Below are 23344 nucleotides of genomic sequence, written 5' to 3'. Positions count from 1 at the left end.
GCACGCACGGAGATGAGAAGGGTATGTATCGACTTGTCTTAATCTGGGGGTTACGGTGAATAAGCTAAATTCCCTATAAATCGGCGTGTTCCTTTAAGTTTAATTGCTAATGTTAACTAGTATTTTAGTTAGTTATTTAATTAGCCTGTGCCTATGTTATCCCCTTACACCTACGCTCTCCTTCTCTGCAAGATCAGGAATGATTGAGATTTCTCTTGGCACAGCTACCAGAAGACTTACAACTTTCAGACAGGTTGCTCACGTCACATCTACGTCTTCGAGCTCAGTTGGAGGCTGCGCAGTAGCTCAGTCTTCAACGGAAAATTGCTTCTAATATCCTTCACTGGTCTCCGCTCCGTACAGAGCAACAGGATCTGTTGGTCCATTTATTTTACTGTTGGATTACGCAGCAATCTGTTGGTCCATTTATTTTACTGTTGGATTATACCTACGCAGCAAAGAGCCGTGGGTCGGATGGAACCAAGGCCGCTGCTAAGGACACAGCCTAAAGGACGCACAAGGTCAAGAGGTCCCTCCACAACGTTTTAATCATTCATTTACAAATAAAGTCCAAAAACTAAATACATAGGCCTACAGCACAGTTTAAAAGTTGGGACGCCGTCCCTGACTATACAAAATATGTGTAAAGACAGAACATTGTTATTTAGGGAGAAAGAAGATATACAGCTGTTATGGCTATATTAAAAGACTGTGACACAGTGTCACTGTGGGCTAGCATGGGACTGTGGCACCTGCAGAAAAAAAAAAAACTTATGGAATGCAACTGTTAGGATAGCCTACATGGAAGAAAGAGCAAGGCTGCTGCATTATTATACCTGGGCACAAAGACAGTGACAATAAACAGCCTGCTTAATCCCAACGAGAATTAGTCAAAAACGCAGTCCGAGACAGGATTACACCTGTGTAAATATGCGAACTGCAATATATTCCCGAGCTGTGAGAGGCAGCAATGTGCCGCAAGACATCCAGTCTGCCGACATTTCAAAAGAAGAGGAAGAAGAAGAAGACCCTTATGGTTTGTTTTGAATTTGTACACTGCAAGGTGAGGGTTACATCGGGTTAAATATCCCGAATGTGTGTGAATTGTTGTTATTTTAACACGAGATATATTTCTCAAATTGTATCTTCAACAGTTACGTGTAACGTCAACGTAAATTGCAAACATAAAACCGTTGTAGGTAAGCTAATGTCAACGTACAAGGGAACGGCAACTATATCAACAGTTAGCCTAGCTACATGTATGTGTGTTTAACGTTCACGTAGCTAAATACCACATTCATTGAATGCAACGTTACCCTGAACGTTTGTTGTATGATGTCTTGCTTCACGATGGCTAACGTTACAACACGTTATAACGTGTTAAACCCACTTTATAACACGTTATAACACAGTTGTCAGTTCATTAGCTAGCGATAGCTAGGTAACGTTACGTTATGTTCACATAACGTTACCCTACTACTAACGTTACAAGTAACCTCAGCTTGAGGGTTAATATGTTTGTTTTTGTTGAAACTGTTTTAAGGAGGTGTTGATTCAACTTTACATCATTTACGTCACTTCCAATTTCTGATGTTGTATTTTAATTTTGTTGTGGTCCTAGCTAAGTTAAATGCAAGCATAATGCTTAGCTAGTTGGATGGAATTTGTTGTTATTATTTATGGCACCTGACACTTACAGTCATGTCTATAATAGTCTTGCTTTGCCAGACTTTCCTGTCTATGATAACCTGTTTGGGGCCACAGGTGATAAAATTAGCTACTGGTCACCTTGATTGATTACGTAAGGGATAATGTAGAGCGAGGCGGTTGTTATAGCAAATATAACCCCGACAGGGTGATCAGGGTCTTGAATCAGCCTTAAGGGCTGTGGTAGTAGCCGTATATTTTATGGGGTGCTGCCGTGGTGCACAAATGACCCAGCTGCTGTTTTAATCACTGAAGGAATTGACACAACATTAGCTGAAGCGTTGTAGTGAGCTAGCGGGCTATCGGCTGCTCTGATTTACATTAAACTGAACATTTCTGTTGACGGTGAAGTGAGACACGGTGAATGGCATCTTTGGGAATATTTATGTGGACGTTTATGTCCTCATTCATCTCGTTTCCTTTTTGCAGAGCCGCTGCATGTTGACACACCTGTAAATTAACGTTAAACAAGTTGCAATGTAAGCTAACTAATTAGTGTTGTTGTCCCTACGGCTGTTACTGCGTAGCTAGCGATTATAGACGGTATATTAGAGATAGACGCTCATCAGATCTGCTGTCATTGCTTGTAGGACAGAAGTTGCTCCACGTTTCCCCACTTTTTGCCACAGCTGATAGGCTAAATTATCCGGACTTCTTTCAGCGGATTGATTGATAGCTGTCCTCCAGAGTGAACAGAACTGCGTCCATGGCAACGCTCTGCTTTTGCATGGCAACGGTGTGTTATCCTTATATACTGTCTATGGTTATCCTTAGCAGCGGTCTGTTATCAAGAAATAACAGACCGAATTCTACATTAGAATTCAACCAAGCCATGTAATAAATATAGCTATACATTTGAAAATTGCCATATAAACAACTAAACTGAAATAATGAAATTTTCAAAGGTTACTAGTCTGGTTCTATTCAGAAACAAGACACTAGATAGAAAATATCAATTAACACATGGGTATTAGTGCCAAATTAAATCTGAAAGGTAAAAGTAAACGTATTAAACGTTAATATTGTTCAGTTTTCTACATTATTCTATCATCACTGATTTTACAAAATAGTTAGTTAGGTCAGTACATCTATCTCATCTCTCTATGTGTTTATGTGTCTTGGATTCTCAAAAACAGCAAGTGATGGAGTTTCCTGAAGATTTCAACCAGATTGAGCTTCTGAATACACATGGCCACCTGATCCCCCGAGGGGGCAGCAGCCTGTGGACCGGAAGCAGGGATGAGGAGGAAGAAGTGGAAGAGGAGGAGGGCGACCACAGTGACGAGTGGTATATTGAAAAAGAAGAAACTCTCAAAGACAAACCAAAGGTGTTCATTCTGTGGGCAGCGGAAAACAATCGTGTAAGTGATATTTTGTCAGAACTCAGACTTTACCTGTGTTGCCGCACTAGTGTTTTGTTAAATCCAGTCTCTGCCAGTCGTTCTCATAAAGATTTTTTTTAAAATGTTGGCCTTTTCATCAATTTTACAGTCTATGGTTGAAACAGAATCAACTTCTGGAGAAACGCGACCCACAGCGTGACATGCTAATTTGATTTAAAGAACTTACATGTTCTGGGCGATAAAACTCACAAATTCTAGTCCAATGTGACACGTTCAAATGTCGTCCAAAACCCAGATAGAACAATATAAAACAGCTGGAAGCAGAGACTGGTTTGAGTTTTTAATTGAAAAGTGATTGTAGGAAAAGTAAGAGCCAGGTTGTAAGTTTCCTGAAGTAAACTGGATTGTCCGTGGGGTTTTGATTTGCCTGGTTTTCCTTCAGGTGTGTATGTTGTAAGATATTTATGAACACAATAATGTGGTTGATTTAATGTTAGACGAACTCTTTTGTGTTCTTTCAGCTGGTGTTCAGATATCCCTTTTTGAAGGATCAACCTTAAGAAAATAACAGTAAAATCTCATATAGCCAAAAGCAATCAAACATTTCTTTCCACCAAAAATAGGGAAATCATGAATACAGTAGGGCTGCAACTAACGATTATTTTAATAATCGATTAATCGGTCAATTATTTTTTCGATTAATCGGATAAAAAAAACAAAAAGGCATTAATTTACATCAACTCAATACATATTTACATACATACTTGTTGTTTTAATTAATAGTTGTGTAAAGGTAAGTAACCCAAAGAGCACATTAGGAATGTCTACGAATATTCTAAATTCGAATATATATTTGAATAGTTTTAAAAAAACGAATTTCGAAGGTGAAAATTAATATTCGAATAAAAAAATACCAAGGGGGTAAGCTTCGCTTCAGAACGCGAACCTCCGATGGCGTCATTTTGTTGCTACAAAGCGATCACCTCTTGTTAGCATTACACTGACCGCCATTTTTTTTTTACGTCACTTGACTGCAAATAACTTTACATCTGAAGCGTTTAAAGACTCTATTTGTCCATTGTTTATTTCTAAAGAAACACAACAATGTATAAAAGGCTCCATTACCTTGTACCTCACGTTATGGCTCCGTAGCAGACGTTTTTGTAAAAATAAGCTAACGATTGTGTCATAACCAAGTGACTTACTGTCGCACAGTAGAGGAATTACCGTATAGTACAGGAGAAGCTCGCAGGCAGTTTCGATTTAACATTAGCTGTTTAGGTTTAATTACTAATGTTAACTAGCATGTTAGTTAGCAAAAATTAGCCTGTGCTTATGTTATCTCCTTACATATACCTACACTCTCTGTCTCTGTAAGATTGGCAATGATTGAGATTTCTCTTGGCACAGCTACCAGAAGACTTACAACTTTCAGACACGTTGCTCACGTCACATTTACGTTGTCTCTGTCAGTTGGAGGTTGCGCAGTAAAGCAAGAGATCACCGGAAAAGTGCTTCTAATAGCCTTCACTGGTCTCCGTCCAGAGCAACGGGGTCTATTGGTCCATTATATATATGTCAATGATTTATACCTGCGCTGGTGGTCGCAACACTAGCTGCAGTCTTCTGCTGAACAGCGGTGGCGCTAATGAGCAAAGGCTACCGACGCTGCCCTTTCTACGAACTAGAAGAAGAAGAAAAAGGTAAACACAGCAGAACTGGCAGCAGCATTGCCGTCAATAATTCGATTTGATTCATCACTGACCTACTTCGTCGGATCGAGCCTTTCATTCACTATAAAAGAGCTCCTCTTAACCCGGTAAGTTTACCAGAGAGACCTGACATCTGGTTGTTGGCAAACTCATTCAGGCCTCCTGTTTCCGCTTTGTTGTGCGCCGCTGAAAAAAAAGAGCCGTGCGCGACCTCGGCTCGGCCGGATATTACATCATTTTGACGTCACAATGTCGCGCGCCACCTCGGATGCATGCACAACCAGATGTTTGAATAGTTTGAATATTCTGTGTTATTTTAGAGGTAATATTTGAACGTCATTTTTGAGCAATTTTGACAGCCCTAGAGCACATACATACAAGACACACACACACACTCACACACACACACACACACACTTGAAGCTTATTAAATTATTACCATCATTGTAGTAAGTGCAAGTTAAGTTCATATATACAACACACACAAATATATTTGTCAACAATAACTGATATGGGACAAAGCACAGAATATATACATGACAACAGATAAAAAAATGTATAGGCCAAAATAAGGCGAGTGAATAAAACCATGTCTTTAGTCTTGCAAACTATACCACCCCTGCTTTACTAATGTTATTACCGAGCTTAGGCTAGCTTGTCATGCTTGTCAGCTGGAAAACGAGTAAACCCAACACCAGCACCAGAAGAGCTACTGGAGGGACGTTACGTTCCTCACTTCAGAACGGAACAGAAGTAGGATTGTGTAGTGACTTTACCCTGCTGTTGAACTTTCTTTCGCTCGGCGATGCTCCGCTCTGCGCTCAACTCAATTTGTTTTTATCTCCGCGACTGAGTGGCGTAATAGTTGCGCGACACAACGAATCGATAATGAAATTGTTTGCCAACTATTTTAATAATCAAATTTTATCGATTTTTATCGATTCGTTTTTGCAGCCCTAGAATACAGTATGTTGTAACTGTGTATTGCTCTCTAATAACAAGGTCAAAAAACCTTCTGTTTGCTTTTTATTCGTTTTTTATTCATTTTGAGAATTTTGGTTCGTAACATAAGCTGCAATTATGCAGAAATCCTGTATTACGTCTCTTTCCACAATAGGAATATTGTGCCAATTTTGTAAAACATCTAAGAAAAAACTTCCAAAGAAGGTTATGTAGTGCCATCAAATCTGAATAAAGTTGAAACCTTTTTAGAGAAGAACTAGCCAGAAATAAAACACTATTTTATGCAGAGTATAGAGCTGTCCCTTGCAGCAAAATCAACATTCAGTTGTAAATGAATGCTGAAATTAAGCTGAATAATGGAAAAGCTGTCTGACTTTAAATACCACGAGGCAATAAATGGCGGAGAGGGAACAGTTGACAAAGAGCGAACAAATTTAATGAAGGCCATTAACACCCTGTGGATAATAAACACTGATTCGCTTGAGGTGGGGGGATCTGCCCACCCCAATTTATTCACAATTCATTATCAAAACAACAGACAGAACATGATTTGAACAAATTCATTGCACAGGAATCAAATAAACATGTTATTTATCTCTTTGCCTCTTTGCATTTTCTGTGAAGTTTTTAGTCTATGATGAGTACTAGAGATGTCTTGTGTGTCTGACCTCTGTTTTGTTCTGTGTTTTGTGATCATTTCTGGTGCTTGGACTTTGCATTTAGATTAATTTAAGACCCACTTGTGTCTTCAAATCACTAGTTGGGTCCAGTATTGTTGTCATCTTTCTGAAGGAGGTGCTGTTATTGTAGTTTTTACTGATTATGACTGTTAGAGGATGAATACCCGACCCGACCCTGACGGTACCCGACGGGCTGGGCCGGGTTCAGACAGATATTTAGAAATTATGTTCGGGTTTGTGTCGTGCTCGGTCACATCAGCGCGATAAGGCATTGAACATTTTAAATTTAAAACAGATTATTCCTTGCCTGCGGCATCCTCGCCATTCCAGCCAGCAGCAGTAGCCTAGCAGTGACCGCAACTTCAGCGCTGCTGGCAGGACCGTCGAGCAGAGGAGGACAGCCTTGAAGCCAGCCACTGTTGATGCAATCCTTTTTCTGTATAAGAACATGGATTAGCCTAAACTTTGATGGATGGATTATGAAAATAGATCCAATGTTGCAGTTTAGTAGCCTATATAGTTTTTGAGGAAAATGGTAAGAGTGATTTTCATTTCAATAAGCTGCATTTGTGTTACGTTAATGTTACTTCATTGGGGACACTTGTGTTGATTTGAATTTCATTAAGAGACCCAGGTCCACAGAACCTCTTGTGTGAATTTTTTGGATTTTGTTCTGTTAGCTTGGGACATTTTTGGTAAGCCTACGTTCATTTAATTTCAATTGGCTATATGATTGGGCCTCTTGTGCCAGCCTGTGTTAACGTGCGCTTGTTGCCCCGTGTGCACTGATGCACTCATCTGTTGACATTTCCGAATGCCTTCCTACAGTTGCTTAATAAAAGCGGGCTTTCCACACAAACAAATGTACACGTCATTAGTATGAGAAAAAAAAGAGATTTTAACTGTGTCGGGCTCGGTTACTGCTCTGTCGGACATGGGCCGGGCTCGGACAGAAAAATGGTAATTGTAGTTTTGACTAATGTCTGGTGAGGCATTTTGACAAGGTAAGGTAGTGTTTCCTCAGCCGTGTACCTCTAATATAATTCAAATTTAGCCTTAGAAGTTTTAACATCTCTCTAAAATTGTGAGGATTAAATGGAGTGCAGGCGATGTGAGGCGGCGAGTCTGACACTGAATCTATCAGCCCACAATCAAACGGTCGCAGCTGGTGGAGATGTTGTTTTTTGTTCTTTTAATTGCCTCTTTCCCCAGCTTTTAAATTGCCACTCTGCTGAGTTTACACATGAAGATGAGTTTACTTATCATGACTTGTACCACTCAGCATGTGAAAGCAGTTGTATGGTGCAGGGATAAACCCATTCATCGGTGGAACATCGGTATCGCTCACTATTCGCCTTCTTCATATCCGGTCACAAGTAAGATGACATTCACCAATGGCAGTGGCCTACGTTTATCTGTTGTGTCGCATCAATTTGCGCTGGCTAAATGTTGGTTAACTGCGGTCAGACTCGGACAACAACAGTAGGTAGCATATGCTGCTACAGCAGCTGCTGCTGCTGATTAGCAGCTGCTGGCTGGACACGACTCTAGCATGACATAAGAGGGCAACAGGTGCCGTGCTCGTGTATGGTTTGTTTACAAATTAAAGTGAAAGAAAATGTTGGCTGTGTGGGAGTATAAAACTGTCTCGGAGAAAGATCAGCGACGAGAATGTTATGCATAAAGAAAACAAGAGTTGATGAATAGCCCTATTCATGTTTCTAATTGCATTTACATTTAATTAATGTTTTACAAAAAGAATGTTTTTGTTGGGCTAAGTACTAAAAATTATTCTCATTGAGTTGGTAGGTGTTCAGCAGGCTAAAAAGGCTTATAATCTTCATTTGAAAGGTTATTTCTTAAATGTGTATGTAATGTAATGAAATGCTGAATGACTTTAACACAGTTTTTGCACAACTTTTGCTAGCGGTTGAGCGAGGAGCTCCGGGTGCTGGAGTGCCGTATGCAGTAAAAGCATAAAAGTTTAAATGCATTAAAGTTTCACTTTAATCAGAGCACACACATAAGAATGTAGCGGTGTCTAAATCTTTTTGAAACTTATGAACCACAAAAATCAAGCAGGCAAGAAATAAGTGACATGTTCTGTCTGTGTTGATGCATAATAAATAATGTTGGCATACTAGTAATTATTGCATGGGTGATTTTGGGGGCAATGGGTAACTAGAATGGCAGTCAGAGAGCGCAGACCTTTGCCAAGACATGCCCTATCTCACAATGTTTAGTTTTTTTAATAATTAGTATTTAATTGAGTTTTTGAACACCACTGTTACATTGTAGTCAACATTACAATTGACATCTTAACATATATCCCATAGTGGTGATACATTTTCAAATCAAAAAAATAAAAGGATTAAGCCAAAAGAGGTAATAGAAATCAGATAGAAATAAATAAATAAAAACACACATGGGTCAAATGTACAGTTTAACTATAAGCACCACGCTCTCATCTGGTAGCCACATATTTTTCCGCCCTGTCATTGATGTTGAAAGAGATTTTTTCTTATGATGCCACTTTTTCCAGTTTCCAGTTCCAACCATTATACTGGTCTGAATAAAGTCCGCTGCTCCACAGTTCAATCAGTTCGATCATTTGTGGATCATTTAAAACATACAGCCTCGGGCAGAACTCCAAGCTAGTTTGGATAATGTTTTCAATGCAATCATGAATCCTTAGTCAGTAGTTCTGAATCATGGGACATTCCCAGAGCAGATGAAGAAGGGTCCCTTCCGAGCTGCAGCACTTCCAGCAGTCTGCATTATCCCTCAGCTTCAGCCTAAACAGCTGGGTCGGAGTCCAAAAAAAGCAATTAAGAATCTTAAACTGGATTAATCTAATTTTAATGTCTCTTGAAACCCTCTTAGTGTTTTCACAAATACGATCCCACTCTTTATGTGTGACATCAATGTTCAAATCTGCCGACAAAGTTAACATTGTTGCATAAGATATGGTCCTATCTCACAATGGTAATGCAGGGTGAATTTTTCCAGTTGGGAACTCATTTTTCAAACTATTCCGACACTCCATTAATGCAGCACAAACGCCCTAACTCGCAAAGTAAATGAAAGCGACAGATCATTTATGTCCCTGCCCTGTGATTCAAATCAGCTCCAAAATGTAATGGGCTCTACCTTGGCATGACCTTGTTTTTATTTCTACAACAAGGGTTCAGGCATCACTCTTTGCTGGGATGGTCAGGCCTCAGCAGTGTTTTCACTGCAGTCTTCATACAGATGTAAGTAAAGTATGCTCTAAGAGTACTGATGTATGTATTTACACAGCATAAAAGTGTGACCAGAATAGAAGATAATTCAGTTGGATTTTTTTATACACACAGAGGTAAAAGTTACCAACATGAAAGGCTAGAAGAGGATTAAAGGTCCCATGACATGGTGCTCTTTGGATGCTTTTATATAGGCCTTAGTGGTCCCCTAATACTGTATCTGAAGTCTCTTTCCCGAAATTCAGCCTTGGTGTAGAATTACAGCCACTAGAGAGAGAGAGGGGGGGGGGGGACCTTGACCAACTGCCACTTTGCTCGTTTGAAAGCCATGATGTCTCTCTCTCTCATGGGTGGGCCAAATAATATAATTTAAAATATAATAGGTACTCATTCCAATTACAGGACTGCCTCAAGTAAAACATATCTCCTGAGACTATTAGTTTGTAGTTTCCTGACCCTCGGCCTTTCTGCATTTTTCCTTCAGCTTTCAACAGTCCACAGGTTGTTAGCTGCTGATCCGTTGCTGGTGCACTGCTGTGATGAGGACGGATACACTCCACTACATCGTGCAGCCTACAGCGGCCATGTTGCTGTGGTTTCCGCTTTAATCGCCGCCGGGTCTAAGGTTAACCCTCGCACCATTGACGGATGGACGCCCCTTCACAGCGCCTGCCGCTGGAGCCGCGTCACAGTGGCTAGTTTCCTCCTGCAACACGGAGCCGAACTGAACGCCCAGACCAACGGTGGGCTCACACCACTACATCTGGCTGCCTCCAACACCACCCCCTTCAGCACAGACTCTCCTAGCACTTTAGAGCTCCTCCTCTCTCAGCGACACCTAAATCCAGGGCTCCGCAGCGGCAGTGGGGAGACAGCCAGTGAGGTGGCCCGCCGTACTGGCCCACATCATGTCCTGTTTGAGATGGTACAAGACTGTGTCAATGTGGTACCTTTCTCATGAATTAAAACACGGGTGCAGATGTTTTTACCTTCTTCTTGCCTTCTTGTAAGTACAATGTACAGCAGGTACATAGAAGTTCATTTCGCAGGTGGGTTGGCGGACTTGTTTTCTGTTGAAGCATCATAATAAATTAATGTATCTTTGGAATAATATTCTCTTTGCATCATTGATCTTGAAAGTAAATGCACACTTATTTCTCTCTTCATATCCACAAAAGTGAGTTCAAAGTCTCACTGTGAGCAGGTATTGCAGGTTGTTTAGGTAACTGACAAGCAGCCACTGTGTGGTACATGCTCTAATGCTGAGTGTAAATTGTCTGAACTTCTTTTAATAAAGTATCTTTTTCAATGGAGAAATCCAAAGAGCTAAAGGGAGAAGTATTTTATTTTTCTCAGTTGGTTTATATAGTTCAGTCTTTTCATATCCACCTACCTACTGATTTGGGACCTCTTACAATTTTTTACAATCACATTGCTACTAATTTCATAACCTTGATGTGATTTTTCAAAACTCACAACAGTCATCACTTGTAACACAGGCTATCCAATGTTCAAAACATTGGATTGTGCATTCATATCTCTAAAGAAGTCTTGCACTTGCACAATCACTGGTTCAAAAAACAAATATATTGTGAAATACCATTGAAACATTACTTTAGATCACCCACACACAAGCTACCCATAGTTTCACTGTGTCATCGTTCGTACAATCATTAAATATTGTAGTACAAAATAGGTGATACATGTTTCATTATGGTACTACAAGTAAATACATCCCTGTAAAAGTACTGCAGTAGTAGAGAGAATACTACAGACCAATGTGGTATAAGTATATATATATATATATATATATATATATATACACACACATATATTATATATATGTCATACCTAGAGATTGGCATGGTTTGATTTCAGTTAGTCTAATAGATGGTTTCATTTGCATATAGAGATGATTTTATGGAAAGTACCCCATGCCAATCTCTAGGTATGGTGAAGGGTATGTGATGATGTGGGGGTCATGGTGAAGGGTATGTGATGATGTGGGGGTATGGTGAAGGGTATGTGATGATGTGGGTGGGGGGTATGGTGAAGGGTATGTGATGATGTGGGGGTATGGTGAAGGGTATGTGATGATGTGGGGGTATGGTGAAGGGTATGTGATGATGTGGGGGTATGGTGAAGGGTATGTGATGATGGGAGGGGTATGGTGAAGGGTATGTGATGATGTGGGGGTATGGTGAAGTGTATGTGATGATGTGGTAGTATGGTGAAGGGTATGTGATGATGGGAGGGGTATGGTGAAAGGTATGTGATGATGGGGGGGGTATGGTGAAGGGTATGTGATGATGTGGGGGTATTTTAATGCCAAAGGCCAACGGAACTTCATCAGGATGCATAGTATCCTGGATCCATGAAATAACTGGCCTTTAAAAATAAAAATCTGCCGGCCTTTATGGGAATTTAACATAGGGGTGTACTTATTTATGCCCCCTGTATTTTAAGGAAGAACATTTATTTATTTACGATACATTATTCATTCACAAAGAAAATTGGTGTCCTTAAAGATTGGATTTTTCCTCATTTTTTTAATTAAGGCATTAAGATCAATTTGCAAAAGATGATTTTTTTATTCCTCTTTTTAGTCAACTTTACCATGGGTGTCCTAATTTTTTCACGACTGTAAATTATATATCTCAATCATCAGTAGCGAGTTGGAAGAATTGGACAAGAAATTCCAAGGGCCTGAATCCATACAGTGCAATACTGTCAATACTGTAAATAGTCTGAAAAGTTCCATATAAACAGTGTCTGGTAAACAGTAGTACAGTACAGTAAAGGTAGTACATGGCACCATAGAAACATTGTCTGGTAAACAGTAGTACAGTACAGTAAAGGTAGTACATGGGACCATAGAAACAGTGTCTGGTAAACAGTAGTACAGTACAGTGAAGGTAGTACATGGCACCATAGAAACAGTGTCTGGTAAACAGTAGTACATTACAGTAAAGAATGATGATGAAATATTACATCCATAGATACTGTATTCTAATTGGTTCATGCTCCACGCTAACTGGTGACAATGAATCTCGTTATCTTAACTTTCATGATCTAAACATGGAATATTGTTTGTCTGTTTCCATACAACTATGCATTAAGAGTAATGCAACAGTTACTTATCATTTTGAGTAGTTGTATGGATTGATAGTTAGATGATTGTAATGAAATGAATAGACAATTATCTGAAATGTAATGTGTGAATTGCTTTTTGAAATAGTAGTACTTTGATGTTAAGTTGTGTCATATTGAACAAGTGATCTTTGTTAAATGAACAAATGATCTTTTGTTTATGTGTATTGTATCCAAGCAATTGAAAAAAGTGTTAGAGTTTTGAAAAATGTGTATTTTGATCATTGGTTGTTAGTTTTGTGTCTAGAGTTTTGAAAAATGACATCAAGGTTCTGAAATTAGTAGCAAAGTGGTTGTAAAATACTGTATTTTAGACTTGCTCAAGGTTTCTTTTCACAGACACCACATATTTTTTTCTGTATGTAGCACCTAATTATGTAACCTCTTCTTTACAGATTACTGAAGATGATACTTTGTCCCTTGTTGACGCTGTTAGAGTTGCAAAAAAGAATGGAATTGAATGCTCAGTGTTTTCAGATGAATGGCACAAGGTTTTAAACCCACGTTTTCTAAAGTTGTTTATGTTCCAGAAGTCTTTGAGGTTGAGCTGAGGATGGCTGTCACGAAAACAAGATTTTAAAGTGTGTGTGTGTGTGTGTGTGTGTGTGTGTGTGTGTGTGTGTGTGTGTGTGTGTGTCTGTGTGTGTGTGCGCAAAGATAGAAACCTGTATTTTAAAATGTTTTTAAGTAACTCTTTCTAAAAGGCGACAACTTTTTTTGTGGATCCTGTAAAATTAAAATGTATCTTCAAGCAAATCTCAAGTCGGAATGATTAAGGAATTAATACCAGCCAGCAGTGTCAACCAGCAGCTAATACTAATAGTTCAGTAAGAATTAAAAAAAAAGAAGGCTCCTTTAGGAGATAGAAAAAACAAAGTGTGACTCAAAGATCTATTGTAAAGGTGATGGTAAAACAGAATAAAGACATCCTTACATGCACAGGGAGATCATGCACCTCTTTTCTCTCAGAGTTAATGCCAAATACAAATTAGCAAGAAGCGCTTGCTGTGCAGGCTTCTTTTATTTAAAATAAAAGTGAAGTTGCATCAGAACATAAAACAACACAGAGTTTTATTGCAAAGGGGAAAGGGGGCATAAGTGTTTCACATGCAGGTCCAGGCACTTTTAGGACACTACATCACACATACTTGCTTCAGATATTTGCATTTAAACACAGTGAAGCAAATGCCTTTTTTATTTCGCCACTCCGCCACACATAATCATTCAAGCTTTTGTTACTCTTCAGTTTATTCTTAATAATATACAATACAATACACGGACAACGTTTTACTTTTATAACATAGCTTTCTTCGTGGCCTGCAATTTGCTCAAGTCAATAGCTGCAGACAGGTGACAGCATAAATGTCCTCATTCTTCACGGCAGAAGAATAGTAAAATCAAAACAGTAATCACAAGTGTAGAGACAACCTATGCATATTTACATAAAGGACAGTGTGTCTATAATGTATTACAGTCCTCACTAAAAGTGGCTCAAGGTTTGTTATTTATTTTTTCTAAACCCAGATGATAAAGGCATGAAAGTAAGGTAACAACTATGTGTTCTAGAACCATTCGGTTTACAGAAAAGTCAGAGCAAATTGCTGTTATAGGTGCATCTGATAATTGCTCTCATTAGAGAGAACTTGTCTAGGAACAGAGTTATTGTGAAATCCTAATACATTTGTACGTGTTCTGAAGGTTCAAAGTATGCCTTATTTAGTATTCAATACATGAGCTAGTTCCCATAGGGGATCTGACCTATAGTGCTGGGGTTATATCAGAGTGGCACTTCACATCTTTTCCACCAAATGTCCTCGTTAATTACTTCCACCTGGCAATCACCACACGATGGAAGTTGCTGAGGATTTATTTTCCCTTTTTTTATGTGGCTGGATTTGGAACATCTCAAGCCAACTTTATACAATTTGGCAAACAACAAACGTTTTTGTTTACAAGATAAGGAAAATAGTATTCACCTTTTTGCATCTCTGATATATAGCTCCGTGCACAAAAGTTTATACCGTAAATTACAATGCTGAGTAGATCTGTGACCTCAGTAGAGCCTTTAGACTCAGCAACACCCCTATAAGTAAATCATATATATGTATGGAGATTAAAAAGTGATTGTTTTCTGTTGTGCATGTTAATGTTCACAGACAGTTTTTCATGCAGATTAGCACGTCCATTTTCTACCCAATTTACTGTAATCTCTGACAACAAATTATTCCACCTCATGGTGTAACAGCTTGTAAACCGACGAAACAAACCTCTGTAAACTGTTAAGACTTCTAAACCTCAACGCCAGATGCCACACAGGTCTTTTAAGTAGTAAAGGTATATTATGTAACTATTCAACATTAAAATTTCAATAAAAAATGTTATATATTTTGTTGAATTGTGTATTTACATAATCCAAAATGTTTCCAACAATCATTAAACCCAGAGATAATTTTATTTGTGTAACGGTCCTTACAATTACATTTGGTTGCCAGTTAATGGCATCATGTCCCCTTTGCGCGTGCATCAGTGTTGTGGTTGTTGGCCAGAAGCTGTGATAAGTTTACATGTTTACCATACGCTTTTTTAGTTAAAGCTACTTAGCAGAGTTCCAGGAGCAGGGCCACACCTCAAACACGCCTCTTCCGGCATTCCTATAAATACCACCTAACCACCTCTCATACGCTCTCGCTTTCTGCACCCCTTCCTCCCACCCTCTTTCTGTTCTTCTCCTTTCTCCTCTTATTTAGGTCCTAACGGGGTCCGTCGTGCCCGAGTGCTACAGCGGATTCTCTACCGAAGCCTCTCCACAACGCAGTCAACGTTAAGTCAACCGATGACTACAAGAAAATTTCCGTCTCGTATATCGGCAACTTCATGCCTCGCATTCCAATCATCTTTCTTATTAAATCGTTCAAACGTATCTGGTTGATGCCGTGGTCCTTGCTAGTGAAACCATATATTTTAACCTGATGAAGAATTTTTGTCATCGGACGTCTGAATCTTAAAGGTGCTCTAAAGCCTGGCTCACACTACAGGAGTTTTAAAATCATAACCGATTTTGAAATCTGGTTGCAGCACACACTTGAGGAGAATCCTTGCAGATTTTCTTCCCTCAAATCTTAAACATTCACACTACAAGATTTGAAAATAGCGGGGCATCACACACTACAAGATATTCTTAAGATTATCTTGCCAGATTTAGCACCTCACGTGACCCAATCTCACGGGGAAGCGCATGTAAACAAAATGGATACTGTGTCATGGCATCTTTTGTTAGACCTGAATGTAGCAGATGATCATTGACCTAGATCTAATGTTTACATTTGCTAGCTAGTGCGCTAGCAACTTTGTACACTCACCCAGTAGGTCCAAATCTGAAGCGATCTATCTGATCTATCTATAATGAGACAGCGGTAATGGACAATTCCCCTTCCAACCTGTAGGGGGACCGAAGCGGGAAAAGTGTTCCTTTAACAATATCACCAAACTGTGTGTTAGACCCCTAGCAGCAGACAATTAGATATATCTTTACACACAAACATAGAGTGGTTTCAATCTTCTCAGTGAACTCTCTCAAGAAAGCCAATAATTATTTCACAAAATGCCACACTATTCCTTAAACCTGAACCAGCATGATTTTATATTCTTGCATTTATCTGAAGATTGCATGCAAATTAAGAAAGCTATTTTTCTCTCTGCTCTTAGCAGTAAAGTTGTTAAGTGGTAGTAAAGTTTAGGTTTCAGTTTGTCCATGAATAAAAACTACAGTCTTGCTAACCAACTGCTGGGTAAAGTGAAGCAGGTTAGCCCTGAAGTGAGCATCAACTTCTGCCCTCAAGGTAAAACAAATGTCCCCTGTGCTTCCCTACCACAGGATTTATTTAACTTTTTTATCAGTTAATGATGAAGGAACTGCTGTGGTTTGAAAGGTTGGTTTGAATTTAAAAATATAAAGATTATATAACGACAAAATGTCAATTTATTTCAGCTGTAATTTAATGAGGTTATTCTAGCACTTACACATTTTTGTAAAAGGAAAGGGCAAGCAGGAATAATAATTATTGCATTGGTAACTTCAAGGCATTTTCTCCAATCAACAAATGAACCGGGGAATAGATTGCAATCAAAGATTTAAGGTCAAACAAGCACAGGTGGTGGCCGGGTTAGCTCAGTTGGTAGAGCTGGCGCACGTATCTAGAGGTTTATTCCTCGACGCAGTGGCCGTGGGTTTGACTCTGACCTGCGGCCCTTTGCTGCATGTCATTCCCCCTCTCTCTCCCCTTTGATGTCTTCATCTGTCCTGTGGAAATAAAGGCCAAAAATGACCCAAAAAATATTTTTTAACAAAAAACAAGCACAGGTGTATTGAAAGGAACATTTGACTAAAGTGTGACAAATTTGTTATGATGACAGAGGGACACCTTTCACCATGAAAAGAACTGAAACACAATGTTTCAGAGCTGAGCTTACGATTTATCAGCTGGATAGCTCTGAGTAGTTTTCACAACATCACAGCTAGGAATATATTTCATTTAGCAATTCAATTTATACCGCAGGCAACATAATTGGCTGTTAGTTGATTAAGCAAGAGGTAGAATGAAGTTTGTGTTGAGAATGCAAATTTCACAGTAAGATGAAGACAAACAGGGGCCTGAGGGGGATAAGAGAGCAATGGCTGCATTATGGGTTTATTTGGCTGTCCCCAGAATGCTGGTTAAATGCTAGTAGAAAGGAAAGTCATTAGGGGTCTTTGGATTTAAGGCTTTGTTGTTCTTCCATTGGGCTCTTTTTCTTAGTTGAAGCTTTCTGAGGTAAAAATTGCAAATGTGAGATGCCTCGCCTCCTGGACTAGGGGTCAGACCAGAATAACAAAAGAAAATAAATGCAGGAAGTCAAGTACGCACTGTCATGTCTAACTTCTACTCTTAAGGTCATGTTTTTGTTCGTCGTCTTTTTCAGTTATATTTTGTCACTTCCTGTTTTATTTTGTTTACTGTCTTGTTTCATTCCAGGTCCCTTTATTACGGTCTTTGTCCGCTTTCCCTGTCCCCGCCCCAAACTGTTCCACATGTGTCTGACTGTCTCTCCTGCCTCTGTGTATATATATTCACCATTTGCCCTCTCTCAGTCACCAGATTGTCTTGTCCTTTGTGCTAGCGTTCCAGCCTTATTTCTAGGGAGTGTTTCCCAGTGTTAGTTTGGACCTTTTGTTATACCCCTGACTTAGAGCTCTGCCAAGTGATATTGATAACTTCGCCTGTGATTATTTGAACCTTGTTCAAACTCCTTTACTCTGCCTGTGAGTCGTGCTTTTGGAGTCCATTTCCTCGGTGTGTGCAAACCTGACATGCACTAATTGTGCATTTCTATTCATTTCTGGAGTCATTAGCAGTCCCCACATTTGGAGGAGGTGCTGCTACCTGCACCCTCAGGTGTAGCGCTGTTAAATGATAAAATTACAGATAAAGCACAAAAGTTCATTCTTGACCTCAGAAATAGTACTTTATACTTTTTTTGCAAACCCTCCATACAAAATAACATCTATTTATAAAGAGGACTTTCTACAACCTAAAATCATGAAAGACCACTAAAACATATAGAGTAGTGCTCTCAGTGCTTCTTCCACCACTGCTGAGATCCTGCTGTCTTTGAACATGTAGGTTCTATGTTCCATGTTGATGCTTGTTCATTATGTAGAAGCTAAATGTGGACTGGTGTTTATAAGTTCAAAATGCATTTAAAAGGAGTATAAGAATCATATAACTTATTTATATCAATGTGTTTGCACAATGATGCAAAATCTAAATTAATGTAATGCTAAATAGGGAAATTAATATCCTCAAGTGTGGGAGAGTTAATTTAATGTTGATAAAAAATATATAAGACACAACGCTACACTGAAAGCATCATTCCTCCAGAAAGTGAGTCAGAGAGTCGTGACTCGGTCACGTCATATGAAGACTTCCAACAGTTTCAGTTTGACATGGCATTGGAATCTTAGGATGTGAATTTTTAGGTCCTTAGAATCCTTTATAATCTAAAACTTTGATAACAGTTTATTGCTTGGATAGATAGAATGTGAACACGTATGTGACATGATCAAGTGTTGATTGAGGATTGAGTAATACAGGGAACATTTCGGTCACCTTGGAAAAGTCATGTCTGTACACAGCTAAAGTGGGAAAGCAGTGCCAGCATGAGATGGCCTTAAAAACACTGTTCTCTGTAGTTTCCACTGCATTCTGAGACGTTGTACAACAGAGTATTAGTGTTTTTATGTCATCAATTTTAATTTTAATTAATAAAGTCCTTGGTGTGACTGCATTTCTCACAGCAGCCAAACACCCCCTGAAATCTATCGTCTGAGAATTCATGCCAGGATTTACAAAATGTAATTTTCTCAATTTGCTCTTGTACATGTTGCTGTAACTAATCTGCATATTATGTCAATTTAATTTGACCACAGTCTCTCTCCAGGGAAGGATGGTCACAGGACGCTGGCACCACTGAAGAAATAACAGTAAACAGAACAGGCTAATTAACACACCATCAGGTCCAAAAGCTCAGACATACTATAATGTGACTTTTTTATCACTTTTTTCAATTCAATTCCATTCAATTTTATTTATTTTTTTGTTTTGTAGGATAAAAGCAGAGATTGATTTGGTAAATTTGGATGATGCTCAAAGATTGAGATGGCTGTTCACATATGAAACATATAAATTGGCTAATTATTTAGATAAAGCCTGGGAGAAGAGGAAAAAAGCTCTTTATCGAGTGTAGATGAGAACTAGTTGTTTGTGTGTGGTATGTGTGTATGTGTATATACTTGTATATATGTGTATGTCTATATATTTGTATTCATGTATTTGTTCGAAGGATTTGTATATCCAATGGGAAGATGTTTGTTGAATAAGTGAATTTGTGGTGTCTTGTAATCCCATGTGGGATGGGCCAAGATGTTTGGCATGACACAGAAATAAAATATAACTAACTAACTAACTAACTAACTATAGTATCAAATTATAACAAAAGTTATCTCAAGACACTTTAGCAATAGAGTAGGTCTAGACCACACTCTGTCACTGCAGACTACAACCAATGTTTGATACCCAGTCCAGGCTGGCCTTTTTCATGACATTTTTTTCAACATACTATACTATGACTTTTGAGCTTTTGCACACCTCTCTTCCGGGTCAGGTGCATCGGAAAAGGCAAAGGTTACAAGTAAAACTGGTTGAAGAAGTCCCGCACACTGTCCATTATGCAAGCAAATACTTTATTTCACAATGTTTCGGTCACACAGCCCTTCCTCAGGTGAATTTGATGGCTCAGAGGTTATCACTGTTGCCAACAGGCAACCAGCAAGTAATCACTGCACAATTTCAACACCCAGTCATGCTGGACATTTTTTTCGACATACTACACTTTGAATATTCAATGGCATTCCTGACATACTATACCATGAGTTTTTTATCACTGTTTTCGACAAACTATATTATGACTTTTTGATCACTTTTTTCGACATACAATGCTATGACTATTTTCGACATACTACACTTTGAACTTTTATTGTTTTTTTTGTTACATACTACGCTGCGCCTTTTAATCATTTTTTTCGACATACGATGATATGACTTTTTTCAACATAAACTATCAGAGGTTATCACTGCTGCCAACAAGCAACCAGCAAGTAATCACTACAGACTCTGACCCAGATTCAATACCAAGTCATGTTGGACATTTTTTTCAACATGCTATACTATGACTTTTTATCACTTTTTGAGACATACAATTACAATGACTTTTTGAGACATACTACACTTTGACTTTTTAATGACTTTTTCCAACATACTATACTATGACTTTTTGATCCCTTTTTGAAACATACAATGCTATGGCTTTTTTCGACTTACTTTACTCTGACTTTTTTATGACTTTTTGAGACATACTATACTGATTTTTTTATGACTTTTTTCAATATACTATGACTGTTTTATCACTTTTTGACATACTATGCTATGACTTTTTTTAATACTTTTTGGGACATAATATTCTTTGACCTTTTTATGACTATTTTTTTAATGACTTTTTTTCGACAAACTATACCATGACTTTATCACTTTTTTCAATATACTATGCCCTTTATATGACTTTGTTCGACATACTACTGTATACTATGACTTTTATTGACACACTATACTATGATTTTATCACACATCGATTTTTTACTATTACTTTTCATCAGCTTTTTTGATATGCTATAATGACTCTATCACTTTTTTGACATACCTATACTATGACTTTTCGACATGCTGTACTATGACTTTTCTTCTTTTTTTAAACCTTAAAATATTTTTTTGTTTAGTACATTATTGGTATTATTCACAAATTCAACGAAATTCGTACTAATTAAAACCATTCATTTCCAACTGTTCTCACTACTTCACCTTCTTCTTATGCAATTATGCCAGCAATCTAGTTTAGCTTCAGCAATTTAGCTTTTCAGCATTTTCCCAAGCATTTTCTGCACGAAATGCATTTTCTAGTTGTTTTTGTTACTGAGTTTGAACAGCAGTAAAGAGAGTAAGCATTTTGCCTGCCATGTAGCACATCCACTGCAGGTTTGTTCAGAAGTGGCGGAAGACTATATTAGACAAGAATATATTCAGAGCCTGCAATGAGTCAGTGGAGCAAAGCTGCTCTGAAGCTCTTAAGGCTGGAGACCTTACTGAATGGCAGCCCTGGTGGTTCAGGAAATCAAAAATATAAAAAATTCCATGTAAGGAAAGTTACTAAAAAAATGTCCAAGTCTCTTAAACATGCACGGCACGGCTTGTGGGGCTGAGCAATCATAAAATTAATTTATACTCTGCTGAGCTTATAATCAACTATTGCAGCTATTCAATCAACATTCTATAGTGGTTTTAATATAATAAAAAAGGCACATTTTATAATATCGATTTTATTACACAGTTGACAATAATTGTTTTGTTTTCCACTATGAGGTAAAATCACATACGGTAAAGTGTGTCTGATCATCCTGGGGGAACAAGTCAGCGATGAAGGATAAACAGTAATTAGGTGGGAAGAGAAAGGATAAAAAATGTCTTGTTAATTAACTACCAAGCTTCCAATGACAAGATGAGAGAGTAAACACATTTTCTTCAAGAGGTTAATCTATACTCAATGAGGCCCATGAGGCCAGGTTGCAGGTACAGTAATTCCAGGCAACATCAAAAGAAAAGTTATTGCTTTCTTGCCAAGAATTAGATCAATGCCACCCCCGTGTCTGTACAGTAAATAATGAAGCTGCAGCTTAGTTTAGCACTTAGCATTAAGACTTAAAGCAGGGGGAAACAGCTAGCCTGGTCCGGTTCCAAAGTGACACATGTTCCAGCACAAAACCCTTGAAAATCGCAAATGTCATTTTTACACTTTAGATTTTTTTGTACGGAGTAAACAAACAAGATATGACATGTTAATTAGTGAGCTTTAGGCTGGAGATAGGCTTGCTTTTTTAAACATGCATTCACATAGACAACTGGCTCTGTCATGAATGGAATTGTTCACTTGCCTTTGTACTACGCGTGTTATTGGAGGATGCTCAACCAACACGCAGGATACGAGTGGCAGCCATCATGTGCCCGTAAACACTTAAAAGCTAGACATGAGACATGAGAGTGGTATTGATCTTCTCATCATGTGCACTTTTATGTTCTCCTTTTGTTCATGTCAGGAAGTCCAAACACATTATAATACAAACAGCCTATTGTGTAGACTCTGTTTGTGTGGTATGGATATAGTTTGACCTTTTGATGGACCATGCGACCCAGTGTATCTCTCTACTTCTAGCCCGATGCATGCTGGGAATGGCTCCAGGACCCGTGACCCAGAGCAAAGTAAGCTGGTAAAGAAAATGGATTGATGGAACAGGCACATAAAGCATATTACAGTGGGGGAAATAAGTATTTGACCCCTTGCTGATTTTGCAGGTTTGCCCACTTACAAAGAATGCAAAAATCTACAATTTTAATCATATGTACATTCTAACAGTGAAAGACAGAATCCCAAAGAAAATTCCAGAAAATCACATCATATGAATTTATTAAAATTGATAACCATCTGATGAGGAAAAACAAGTATTTGACCCCCTGGACAAACAGCAAATATTCTGGCTCCTACAAGCCAGTTAGTCTTTCTTTAAGACACAGCCCCAATCCAAACCAATTATCTACATCAAATACACCTGCCTCCCCTCGTTACCTGTATAAAAAACACCTGTCAACACCCAAACAACCAGCATCCAACATCACCACCATGGGCAAGACCAAAGAGCTTTCTACGGACATCATGGACAAGATTGTTGATCTGCACAAGGCTGGGATGGGCTACAAGAGAATCGGAAAGCAACTTGGAGAGAAAAGATCAACTGTCGGTGCAGTTATCAGGAAATGGAAGAAGCACCACACCACCGCCAACCTCCCTCGGTCTGGGCCTCCACACAAGATCTTGCCTCGTGGGGTGTCCCTGATCATGCGAACGGT

At 38.7% G+C, this 23344-nt stretch overlaps 1 protein-coding gene across 5 annotated transcripts; it reads left to right on the top strand.

Annotated features, from left to right (window-relative positions):
- The first annotated feature begins 765 nt into the window (after nucleotides 1-765).
- Nucleotides 766-10978, top strand: ankrd49 (ankyrin repeat domain 49). 5 transcript variants are annotated; one of them, XM_028567522.1, is made up of 3 exons: nucleotides 766-1036; nucleotides 2844-3068; nucleotides 10132-10978. In XM_028567522.1, exons 1-3 carry the CDS (start codon nucleotides 971-973, stop codon nucleotides 10606-10608), a joined length of 768 nt encoding a protein of 255 aa, XP_028423323.1. In that variant the 5' UTR covers nucleotides 766-970; the 3' UTR covers nucleotides 10609-10978. The 5 variants fall into 5 exon arrangements, with proteins under 5 accessions (XP_028423323.1, XP_028423313.1, XP_028423342.1 ...); XM_028567512.1 differs by having other exon boundaries at nucleotides 769-1063; XM_028567541.1 differs by lacking the exon at nucleotides 766-1036 and adding an exon at nucleotides 1072-1199.
- Nucleotides 10979-23344: the final 12366 nt, after the last annotated feature.

This window comes from Perca flavescens, chromosome 2, assembly GCF_004354835.1.
Source record: "Perca flavescens isolate YP-PL-M2 chromosome 2, PFLA_1.0, whole genome shotgun sequence".
Classification (NCBI taxonomy): domain Eukaryota; kingdom Metazoa; phylum Chordata; class Actinopteri; order Perciformes; family Percidae; genus Perca; species Perca flavescens.
The sequence above is the reverse complement of the archived record's forward strand: the minus strand, read 5'-3'. Positions and strand labels throughout refer to the sequence as shown.